Source organism: Apteryx rowi, unplaced genomic scaffold (assembly GCF_003343035.1).
Source record: "Apteryx rowi isolate R43461 unplaced genomic scaffold, aptRow1 scaffold_176, whole genome shotgun sequence".
Classification (NCBI taxonomy): domain Eukaryota; kingdom Metazoa; phylum Chordata; class Aves; order Apterygiformes; family Apterygidae; genus Apteryx; species Apteryx rowi.
The window spans coordinates 489,575-501,994 of NW_020448041.1; the positions used below are offsets into that span (position 1 = coordinate 489,575).

Below are 12,420 nucleotides of genomic sequence, written 5' to 3' on the forward strand. Positions count from 1 at the left end.
TCTGAACAACAGCCCTGTCCTGTGTAATGGGAAAGCCAAGAGGACAAAGTCCATTGAATCAATACTCATTTGTCAGAAGGTTGACTGTTTGTAGTGTTGAGTCAGCAACTTGTGAGCTACCTAGATAGGACTTTCAGTGAATCTGAATTGATGCCTCTTAAGATACATACCAAAGGTTGAGTTTTACACTGTGGTAGTTATGGAATTCCTCTAAATGACTAAGTCATCATAAGCTTGGTATTACATATTTTCAAAATTCATTAGAATGGGATTGATGTAAAACCCATCTCTATTTCTTCTCTGCTTCCCCTCTTTTTCTTGCAGAATTTTCTAATGTAAAAGGACACCCCTGAACCATGGAGGTGCTGCAGTGTGATGGCTGCGATTTTCGAGCTCCATCCTATGAAGACCTAAAAGCTCACATTCAGGATGTTCACACTGCTTTTCTGCAGCCAACAGATGTCTCTGAAGAAAGCCCTAGCCAGCCAAGGTCTGGTTCCATGAATGCTAGCAACCAGACCGAGGTTGAATTTTCTTCTGTAAAGGATGAATTTACAATTGCAGATGAAATAGCAGGTAAATCTCAACGCTAACCCCCTATTTCACATGTGGCTTATTTCAGTGCATTTTAATTTGTACTTTTAATGGGATTTTAAAAACTCTATTGCTATGAGAGCAGAGCATATGTTGTCTAGTTTCAGCAATATTAGATCTGATCATGTTTTTTTCTGCAAATGCAAACATGGAGGGTGGATTTGTTTCCCAACTGCTTTTCATGTGTTCCTTCATACTGCTTTTTGGTTTTCAGATCTTTGTGGTTGTTCTTCATCACCAAGAATGACCTCAAAATTTTGAACTTTATTAGTGTACTAGCTTCCCCCCCTCCTCCACCCCAGAAGATTATGTTGGAAATGATCCATCCTAGGTTTTACACCATAGTCATGTATATATGAATATTATGCATAATGGTCAGTTTTCTGGCTATTATTATATGATAGGCCTCATCATAAATAAGTGAGGGAATCCTGGTGTGATTATTATCCATTCAGGATGTGGTGGTATTCTTATGCGTACAGGGTGGGTGGAGAAAAAAACAGTTGATTTAATTTATTCACATATTCACTTTAACTCTTATTTTAGGGCAAAATGCAGCAACTCAGATGGGGACTGGAAGTTACTATAGCCAGAGCCAGAGTTTCTATGGTCAGCATATGGCTCCAAATCCTAAACCAACCAGCAAGTTTTTCCAGTGCAAGTTCTGTGTGCGTTACTTCCGTTCCAAAAACCTCCTTATAGAGCACACACGCAAGGTTCATGGAGCACAGGCTGGGGGGAGCTCAGTGGGGCCACCAACCGCTGGTTCCTTAAATTACAACATCATGATGCATGAGGGGTTTGGCAAAGTTTTCTCTTGCCAGTTCTGCACCTACAAATCACCCAGGCGTGCAAGGATTATTAAGCACCAGAAAATGTATCACAAGAACAACCTGAAAGAGAGTTCAACTCCCCCTGCTGCTGCTGCGGCTATATCTGAATCGACATCTGCCTCTGTGCCTGTGCAGGAGCCCTGCAAGGAGCTGCCTGCAGAGGTGGTCGAGAGGAGCATTTTGGAATCGATGGTCAAGCCCCTGACAAAGTCCAGGGGCAACTTTTGCTGTGAATGGTGCAGCTACCAGACGCCTCGAAGGGAGCGCTGGTGTGACCACATGATGAAGAAGCACCGCAGCATGGTAAAAATACTTTCAAGTCTGAGGCAGCAACAAGAGGGAACTGGTGCACCTGATGCGCAGAGTAAGAGCACCCAGAATGCCTCCCCAAACTCTAATTATATCTCCATGAATACTACAGGACGTGAGATACCGAATGCTAATGTCTCAAACTTCAGAAGCTCTATGGGCAATTCCCTTATCAGGGCAAACTCTTCTACATCCTCCAAGTTTTCTTCTGTGTCTTATCCTCAGATGAAGCCTAAGTCACCTCACAACTCGGGCATGGTTAATTTGTCCGACAGATCCCGCTATGGAATTGCTGATATGACAAATTCTTCTGCTGACCTGGAAACAAACAGTATGCTAAATGACTCCAGCTCAGATGAAGAGCTAAATGAAATGGACAGCGAGAATGGCTTGAACTCCATGGATCACCAGACTTCAGGAATGTCTGCAGAGCAGCTGATGGGTTCTGATGGCAACAAACTATTGGAGACAAAGGGGATTCCTTTTAGAAGATATATGAACAGGTTCCAGTGTCCTTTTTGCCCTTTTCTGACAATGCATCGCCGAAGCATCTCCCGTCACATTGAGAACATCCACCTCTCTGGGAAGACAGCTGTATACAAGTGCGATGAATGCCCTTTCACTTGCAAGAGTTCGTTAAAGCTTGGAGCCCATAAGCAGTGTCATACAGGTACAACACCAGACTGGGACCCTGTGAACTCTCAGAGTGAAAGCATTGCTTCTTCTTTGAATGAGAGCACGGTGTCTTACGAGACTGGAAGTATAAATGGCAGGAAGTCAGCTGGGATGATGGAACCAGTGCCGCAGCAACAGCAGCAACAGCAGCAGTCACCCCAACCTCATTCGCAGCATCCCTACAAGTGCACAATGTGCAACTATTCTACCACAACTTTGAAAGGCCTCAGAGTTCATCAGCAGCACAAGCACTCATTCTGTGACAACTTGCCAAAGTACGATGGACCGCCATCCAATATGCCACAAGAGAGCGAGGTAGATGCACACACCTCTGCCAGCACGGTGAAGAAAAGCCAGACCTCGATTCTTGGTCTCTCATCTAAAAATAACTTTGTCGCGAAGGCCCCTCGGAAGGTTTCGAATGACTTTCCTTTGGATCTCTCACCTGTGAAAAAGAGAACTAGAATTGATGAAATTGCAAGCAACCTGCAGAGCAAAATCAACCAAAACAAACAGCAAGAAGATGCTGTGATTAATGTAGAGGATGATGAGGAAGAGGAGGAAGACAATGAGGTGGAGATAGAAGTGGAGCTGGACAGAGAAGAAGAGCAAACAGAACCAATGATAGAGATTTCCAGTTCTTACACAACCCAGCAAATGTGGGGGAGAGAGGCTAATGATTCCCAGAAGGAGGCAAGCTTCAGAAGCATGCAGCATGATTATAATTCCACCAATGGAGCGGAGATTGAGCTCACTTTATCTGAAGATGAGGAAGATTATTATTCTTCTGTCAGTATGAAAGACCATCAGAGCCCTAATGCCTCTGTTCTGGGGAGCCAGTCAAACATGTATGGTGCTGATCAGAACAACGAGAATGCAGAGTTTAATGACTCTGGCAGGCTTTATTATTGTAAACACTGTGATTTCAGCAACAAATCTGCCAGGAGTGTTAGCACCCACTACCAGCGGATGCACCCCTATATTAAATTCAGCTTTAGATATATCTTGGATCCCAATGATCACAGCGCGGTATACCGATGTCTTGAGTGTTATATTGACTACACAAACTTTGAAGACCTGCAGCAGCATTATGGAGAGCATCACCCTGAAGCTATGAATGTACTGAACTTCGATCACTCTGATCTGATCTACCGCTGTCGCTTCTGCTCTTATACAAGCCCGAATGTTAGAAGCCTGATGCCACATTACCAAAGAATGCATCCCACAGTGAAAATTAACAATGCAATGATATTTTCAAGCTATGTTGTTGAGCAGCAAGAAGGTCTGACCACAGAGTCTCAGACACTGAGAGAAATCTTGAATTCTGCTCCAAAAACTATGGCAACCTCCACCCCCGTGGCTCGTGGGGCTGGTATGCCAGCTGGTTTTACCAAAAGTGCCGCCAAGAGTTTTAGTCCTGAATGTGAAAATCAGAAGGAGCCTTCAGTCAATACTGTGGTTGTTTATGACTGTGACGTGTGTTCATTTGCAAGCCCCAACATGCATTCAGTCCTAGTGCATTACCAGAAAAAGCACCCTGAAGAAAAAGCGTCTTATTTCAGAATTCAGAAGACCATGCGTGTAGTCTCTGTTGACAGGGGCTCTGCCCTGGCTCAGATGTCTTTTGAGATGGGGACACCTGTCTCCCCAAAACTGTCTAACTTGGCTTCGCAACCTCCACCTCCACCACCACCACCCCCAGACCTTGCTACTGAACTCTACTATTGCAAACACTGTTCGTATAGCAACCGCTCAGTTGTGGGAGTGCTTGTCCACTACCAGAAAAGACACCCAGAAATAAAGGTCACTGCCAAATACATTAGGCAGGCACCCCCCACTGCAGCAATGATGAGGGCTGGTGAGTTGCCACCTGGTATTCAGAGGCCACCAGTATCAATGCAGTTGAGCCGAGGCAGTTCTGAGAGCTCTGTGAATCCTCCCGAGAATGAAATGTTCTTCTGCCAACACTGTGATTATGGAAACCGAACCGTGAAAGGCGTGCTCATTCATTATCAAAAGAAGCATCGTGACTTCAAAGCTAACGCAGATGTGATTAGGCAGCATACAGCCACCATTAGAAGCCTTTGCGATCGCAGCCAGAAGAAATCATCTGGCAGCATGCCTGCTCACACCTCCAGCACCGAGCGGGACAAGTCAAAGTTGAGAGCCCTCAAATGCAGGCAGTGTAGCTACACCTCGCCTTACTTCTATGCATTGAGGAAGCATATCAAGAAAGACCACCCAACTCTAAAGGCCACCGTAACATCCATTCTGAGATGGGCATTTTTGGATGGCTTGATAGATGCTGGTTATCACTGTGAATGGTGCATTTATTCACACACGGAGCCGAGTGGTTTGCTTGTGCATTACCAAAGGAGACATCCTGAGCATTATGTTGACTATACGTACATGGCAACTAAACTCTGGGCAGGTCCTGATCCTTCCCCTCCTGCTCTAGTGATGCCAACAGAGACAAAGACCTATAAATGCAGAGACTGCATTTTTGAAGCATCTTCCATTTGGGATATTACTAATCACTACCAAGCTTTTCACCCTTGGGCCATGAATGGGGATGAATCTGTGTTGTTAGATATCATTAAGGAGAAAGATGCTGCTGAGAAATCTGGTACGCAGCCTGATGAAGCTGGGGCCAGGATCAGTTCTGAAGACCAGATTACAACATCACAGATGGATCAAGATGCAGAGTGTGCAGAGGACCCCAGCCTCTCCCAGGAAAAAACTGTCCAGCTGGCATCAGCAAACCCTGCCATTTCCTCCACTCCGTATCAGTGTACAGTTTGTCAGTCTGAGTACAACAACTTGCATGGTCTCCTGACACATTATGGCAAAAAACATCCTGGCATGAAAGTAAAAGCTGCAGACTTCGCTCAGGACATAGACATTAACCCAGGGGCTGTATATAAGTGCAGACATTGCCCATACATTAATACACGCATTCATGGTGTCCTCACACACTACCAGAAACGGCACCCATCGATAAAGGTCACTGCTGAAGACTTTGTGCATGATGTGGAACAGTCAAATGACATTACTCAGAATGATGTGGAAGAGACGAGCAGGATTTTCAAGCAAGGCTATGGTGCTTATCGGTGCAAACTGTGCCCTTATACCCATGGTACACTGGAGAAGCTCAAAATTCACTATGAGAAATACCACAATCAGCCTGAATTTGATGTTTTTGCCCAATCACCACCAAAGGTGTCCACCTCAGTGGAGCCAGACATAGTGACTGAAATCAAGGCCTCCCCAGAAATTGCTGCTGAGGATGTTGGAGAAATCTCTGTCCCAGCAGCTCATTTCTCCAGTTCTCACTTAGTGTCTCACACAGTTTTCCGGTGTCAGCTTTGYAAATACTTCTGTTCCACCCGGAAGGGGATAGCCAGGCACTACCGCATCAAACATAACAACGTCCGGGCGCAGCCAGAGGGCAAGAACAACCTCTTCAAGTGTGCTCTGTGTTCCTACACCAACCCTATCCGCAAAGGGCTTGCGGCACACTACCAGAAAAGACATGACATTGATGCTTACTACACTCACTGCTTAGCGGCCTCCAGGACCGTAAGCGACAAACCCAATAAAGTGATCATTCCATCTCCTCCCAAGGATGACACTCCTCAGTTAAGTGAGGAGCTGAGGAGAGCAGTGGAGAAGAAGAAATGCTCGCTTTGTTCCTTCCAGTCCTTTAGCAAAAAAGGCATTGTGTCCCACTACATGAAGCGTCACCCTGGTGTTTTCCCTAAGAAGCAGCATGCGAGCAAGCTGGGGGGTTACTTCACTGCTGTATATGCTGACGAACATGAAAAGCCAACTCCAGCTGAGGAGAGGAATGACTTTGAAAAGCCTGAAGTGGAGAGCGAAGCTCAGGAAATTGAGTGGCTTCCTTTCAGGTGCATAAAATGTTTCAAGCTCTCATTCAGCACAGCAGAGCTGCTGTGCATGCATTACACTGACCACCACAGCAAGGATTTGAAGAGAGACTTTACCATACTGGGAAGTGGCACCCGTTCGCAGAACGCTGTCTACCAGTGCAAGCACTGTGATACTAAATTGCATAGCACGGCAGAGCTGACCTCACACTTGAATAGTCACAATGAGGAATTCCAGAAGCGTGCCAAACGTCAGGAGAGGAGGAAACAGCTTTTGAGCAAGCAGAAATACGCAGATGGTGCTTTTGCAGATTTCAAACAAGAGAGGGTAAGGTTCTGTATGTCGGGTCTACTTCCCTGCTCTGTCCTCCCTGCAAGGGGAGAGAAAGAAACAAAAAAATGACCCTTCTGCACCCCAAGAGGCTCTTAAGTACTAATGCCCACTTGCATGTTCTCTTTGACAGCCAAATGACCACAGGCTGATGAATGACTCAGCGTGCCAGTGAGCGCCATAAGTCAATTACACATTCTGCTTTAAATTCCTCATCCTTTCCTTCTTTCTCCACCCCTTCCTAAATTCCATAGGAAGCCCAGCTCCTTCCTACTGCTTCCTTCAGTGTTTTCTTTATCTTCTTTCCTTCCTCCCACCCTTCTGGAAGGTCGTTTGTATCTGACAGTTGCTTGTTCTTTTGTTTCAAGGCTGCCATGTACTTTGTTATAGATTCTTTACAAAAAGTCCTGTCCCCGTCTTCAGTATACCACAAAATAACACACCAGTTTCCTTCTCAAGCTTGTCTCTTTCAGTACTTTCTCTGATAAAGAGCTCAATATTAACATGACTCTATCTGATGACTGAAGCTTTGAACAAGTGCCCTGTGAGCAGAAGACCAAATTTTGCCTTTTTCTGCCCACTCCCCACTTATTTCTTCTCCAGTTTGGAATAATCGTACTTGCTGTGGAAAGCTCCTCACAGCTCTTGGGGGAGTAGTGGTTTGCCCTTGCAGTTGCAAACTAAACTATCTTCTAGAGGATCCCTGTTATGGAGAAGCTCAGTGTTCCTCCTATGCAGATATATTGCCTGCTTATTCTGGAGCCTTTAATAGGTGTCAATAGAAATTGTGGTTCTGCGAAACAGGACATCTGTATGTTAAATATAATTTTGCTTCAGGTGCAAAATCTGGTCTTTATTCCTAAAAATAAGATGTCAACATGTATTTCAGTGTGTAAATTGTTCTATGCTTGTGTATTCCAATAGGCTTTTGGACACTTGGAAGATGTTTCAAAACTTAAGGAGAGGAAAGTGGTTGGCTACAAATGTAAATTTTGTGTGGAAGTCCATCCCACACTTCGAGCCATCTGTAATCACCTCCGCAAGCATGTACAGTATGGGAATGTATCTTCTGTGTCAGCTACAGTAAAGGTGAGAATTTAAAAAAGGTGAATAAAGATGACTACAATTTTTTGTTTTGTTGTGTTTGAGATTCAGGCCTTATGGAAAGCCCACGGAGGGCTCTCGTGGAGTTGAATGGGTTTTGGACTGGGTTCTCTGTTTAGTTCAACATGACAATCTAATCTAACATTTCAACTTTCTGCAGTGCATTTGTTTATTTTGAGAAGTTTTAACTTTCTTCCACTCTTAATCCAGGAACATGAAGACTATTTAATTCTCATTTCTTCTCTGCCATGAAGGAGTTGATGTCGTTGATGACCGAAAGGCTTGGTTTATGAGCAGGAGACTTTCAGCTATTCTGGGCTACTTTTGTCTTTAGTTAAACTCTTAAAGAACTTTTGTTTTTGTTTTGTTTTGAAGAAGAGGAAATGTGCTCCTGCAAATGTGTGAAGTTGTTTGTGGTGCACCTTTGCAGGTGCAATTGCCTTGCTAGCTCCAAACAAAATATTCAAACTGGCCAGCTGAGCCACTGGTCCCATTCAGATGGTTAGTTGTAAACAAGTTGTTGCTTCATCCTTGTGCAAAGGAACATCTTCTAGGACATCTCCAAGGACAAGCTGTGCTCCGCAGCCCAGTTGTTTCCAGGATATTGGCAGGGGGAGTTGCAAGTGCAATAAGCTTGCAGAAACTGGCTGTGCATTCTTTCTCCTCGTGCTGTAGTGAGCACTCGGTAAAGATTCCTGCTGCAGCTCTCAGAGCATAACCTCGAGTGCGTCTTTCATGCCGTCAGCTGTGTGCTTTAAGGAAGCTGAGTCCTTCAGAGTCTAACCCATGCTACCTGAGAGAGCTTTCATTGTCTTACCACTGATTTTCTTTTAGCTTACCTGATACTATCGACTGATTGGGATGCTTTCCTCCTATCAAACTGTTTCCTCTCCTCCCTGCTTCTCAGGTGAAGTTCATGTGGGATCAATGCCATCTTTTGAACAAATAGATATTAAACAGCAGGGAACAAAAGCTAAAATCCAAGAGCAGAAGAACATGATGTAAATATTCTCATGAGTTTTAAAGTTGCTGCAAAATGCATTATCTGCTAATTAAGTTAGGAAAGGGAACAAGAGAAAAACTTTTTCTGTTTTTGTTTTTTTAAGAGGGTTCTACGGTCTCAGAGTACCAGCTTCTTTCTTGTGAATTTGACACTGATGAACAAGGTCCACACACTGCTGTCAGTCTCACTGTGAGCTAGAGGAGGTGAATGAAAATGAACTTGCTCTGTACTTTACTAACTTTTATCAACTCAAATTTAGAAGATTCATGCCAAGACTTTTGAAAGATAGATGATTCAATTCTAGTCTTTTTGTCTTCTCTAACACAGATTTGTTCAAACTGTGAGATTTTTTTCCACCTTTATGTATGTGTATATGTATATAATTACTTTTTTTCCCCTTAAAAATAAGGTCTCTTTTTTCAGAAAACCATTGATACGAAGTCTGTGTAGGGATATATTTAGAAAAATGAGGCAGTGGGAAACCTAGACATTAAAATGAACACATAGGAAAGACTGAGGGGCAGAAGGGAGAGAGAATTGATGGCTTTGGGGGGGTATGTGTTTTTTAGCAGGAAGCTGAAGATTCTTCAAACACAACTTTGATGGAGGGTTGTGAGGGAGCCAAAGACCCTGGCATTGTGGAATTTACAGAAGCTGAATCTGGAGCATCCTTGGAAGATGAAACCAGGCCTGGGGGCTACCACTGCAGCCAGTGTGACCGGGTTTTGATGTCTATGCAGGGTCTGCGATCTCACGAGAGGAGTCACTTGGCTCTCGCCATGTTTACCCGAGAAGACAAGTACAGCTGCCAGTATTGCTCCTTTGTCTCAGCTTTCAGGCACAAGTAAGTTGTGGTTTTTATTTTTGTTTTCAAAAGAAGGACAGACTAGCACTGCTGTTTATAGGTTGACTTTGAAAGAGACTGCACGCAACTTGATTTTGAGCAACATTTTTCTCAATGTTTAGGTATTTTCCATGTGCCAAAACCTTTGGCTGTTGTCTGTGGCTGTTTATATAAGGTCACATCTTTGTATCTTCTTGAATTTAGAGTCCTTTTTTTGTTGCGTGTAGGGTAAACGCACGCAAACAAAAGACTTCTCTCAGTCAGCAAACAGTGAAGCCCAGCACTTCTGTACCTTGTCAAAAGCATGAAATTTCAACATGCAAAGAAGAGGAGAGAAAAGTATTTTTTATTGATCTTTCATATATAATGAACTTCTGCTGCACATAGCTACCTTGTTTCTAATAACTGCAACTCTTCGATGTTTGACTTTTCATTTCTAATGTTAAACAGCTATCATAAACTTATCTTAAAATTAGATTTTTTGTCCTTAATTATGGTGTGCAGTTTCAGCCTATGAGCACAGTTTTCACTCCAGCATGGTATACTAGCAGCTTCCTCAGCCTGCTTCCTTGTCTGAGGCAGCACATGGAAAAATGCGTAGTTAGGCATCATAAAGAGTCGTGTTCCTTTTGATTTCCCTAAGATTGTCTTTGTTTTTATCTGGATAGTTTTTAAATTCTTTCAATCATAACTATATATATGTCTTGCCACAAAGAAATGAGGTTTGTGAAATATTTTCCACTAGCATCTCAGACTGACACTCATGTATATGGTTTCTCTAGTTTCTGGGGAGAGAGCTGCTTACTTACTATTGCAACAACAGGATCCAGGTGCTCATTTGGTACAGGCATTCATAGCACTGTCAGTAGCACTCTTGAATTCCAGGGAAGTGTCACTGTTTTGCAAACAAATGCGTGTGTGAGAGAAAGCATGATAAAAAGCATTTTTAAACGCCTTGGATTGAAAAGCAGGATTTTTGTTAGTGTCACAGCATGTCAAATCAACGCCATGGTTTGGTCTGCCAGGTTGAAAAGGCCCATGGAACTGAGTGGCCAACAGTAAGGAAGGGCATGCGGGAGAGGATGGGTACCTCTGGGCATATCCCAACCTCCTTTGGCAAGACTGGCATTGGGGATGCCCTGCCTCAGACGGCTCCCAAGACCTGCTGCTTGCCCAAATAAATTGGTTTGCTTCCAAAATCAGGCTGGTGCTGAGTTTGGTCTCTAGTCATTCTGTTTCCCAGGAACTGAATAAAGTGGTATCCTATGAGTGGAAGGATTGGTGAGTCAAAAGGTGGTGGATGGCAGGGAGGAACTGTACAGGTATTGCCTAACTTGATAATTGGTGGTATCAGTGTTGGAATGGTATTCAGCTTCATCTGGTATTTTTGATCCTGATGTAATCACCCTCTTGGGTGTTGAAGTCTATGAGAGAAGCCAAACCAATGTTAAAACAGACCACTCTTCCTGAAAATCTGACCAAAACCTAAAAACCTGCCTTTGGAAAAATCTTGCTGGCAACGTAGCTGGTTGTGAAAACAGTTGGAAGTATTACTGTGTAGAATAGCTTAAAGTATGTGTTATATACATGTTTGGCAGTATGGTTGAATTGTTAAGTAAGCTCATCCCTACCAGCTATTTAAAACATGTTGGGTTTTATGAAGTATTGACTTCTACTAATTTARGAATTTTTTTTCCCCCTATTTCCCTGGAAAGCTATAAATTTTACCATAGATGATAAAACTTATGCTGGATTTTTATTAATTACATTTCTATGAAGTGACCCTGAGATGAGGCATAAGGTTGTTTTTTTTGTTTTTTTTGCTGTCATCAGATGTTTGAATACACAGTGTTCAGTGTTAGCACTGGTAAACAGGGATTTCCTGGCTCAGGCTCTTTCAGTGTGGGACTAAAGATCCCGTGATGATCTGTATAATATGAGAAGGCTGAAACAGATTGCTCTTGATCTAGATGTTGATATTCATTTTAAAAGAACAGGACAATTTAGGTGAAGTAAAAGGAAATAAGGCTGAAGTATGCCTAGAATTACTAAATTCTGATAAATTACCCCTCCTCCAAATTGCTCTGTCTACCCTTGCTGTTGTTCTGTCACCATGCATAAGGAGGCTGAGGCTAAGACTAGACTGATCACAGAGCGTTAATGTTTCCAAAGAAGATGCTGTATTGGAGGTGCGCATAGCCCAAGCTAGCTGCCTGCTTCCTGGAGACTGTGAACTCGCGATTGTCAGCCACAGCATGGGAACTGCAGAGCTCTGCAGGACTTGCTCAGATGGAGTCAATCTGACATTGTCTTACAAACTGTGGAAAACATCCTTTCTTTTCTTCAAAATTTCACTGAGCTGTTAGGAGAAGTTGTGGAGATAGCAGGTTATGAACACCCCTCTGAATCCAGGTAGCTTTCAGTTCCCCTGTAGAAAGTAGAAGCTGGTCTTTGCCACCTCTTTGTCTCTTGCTGAGCTCCATGCAGGATCTCCCACTCTGTTATGTCTGAAACTCTGCTGCCTTTTAATCCTGGAACTCATCAACTGCAGCCTGCTGGCACCCTCCCCAGAGTAGGATCTCTAATCTGCTTTTGCTGCTGTAACCAAAAGAAGGCTTCCTCAGTAAAGCTGGTCAAAAATCTCTCTCTCTCTCTCTCTTTTTTTTTTCCCATCAAGAGGACAAAAGGGGGCATATTTTCACAAAAACATTTGCAAGGAAAAAAAATCTGTAATGGTAATTTTCTTGTTCTTGTCTGTTTCTTATTTCTTTCAACTAGTCTTTTACRTCTGGATCAGGAGTAATTTAATTTACAGTAATTTTTCCCTATGAGTTTATTTA

The 12,420-nt window shown here is 43.3% G+C and overlaps 1 protein-coding gene across 7 annotated transcripts in view; it reads left to right on the forward strand.

The window, feature by feature from the left end:
* The window catches only part of ZNF462 (zinc finger protein 462), a 93,218-nt gene that overhangs the window by 39,253 nt on the left and 41,545 nt on the right, over positions 1–12,420 (forward strand). For 4 of the 7 annotated variants that reach the window (XM_026061094.1, XM_026061099.1, XM_026061093.1 and 1 more), the window contains 4 exons: positions 325–576; positions 1,141–6,626; positions 7,554–7,718; positions 9,306–9,580. In XM_026061094.1, the coding sequence (XP_025916879.1) occupies positions 357–576; positions 1,141–6,626; positions 7,554–7,718; positions 9,306–9,580 (6,146 nt within the window). In that variant the 5' untranslated portion in view covers positions 325–356. Of the gene's footprint in view, positions 1–324; positions 577–1,140; positions 6,627–7,553; positions 7,719–8,839; positions 8,940–9,305; positions 9,581–12,420 lie in introns of those variants that run through there. The other 3 variants (XM_026061100.1, XM_026061096.1, XM_026061097.1) reach the window with 3 other exon arrangements.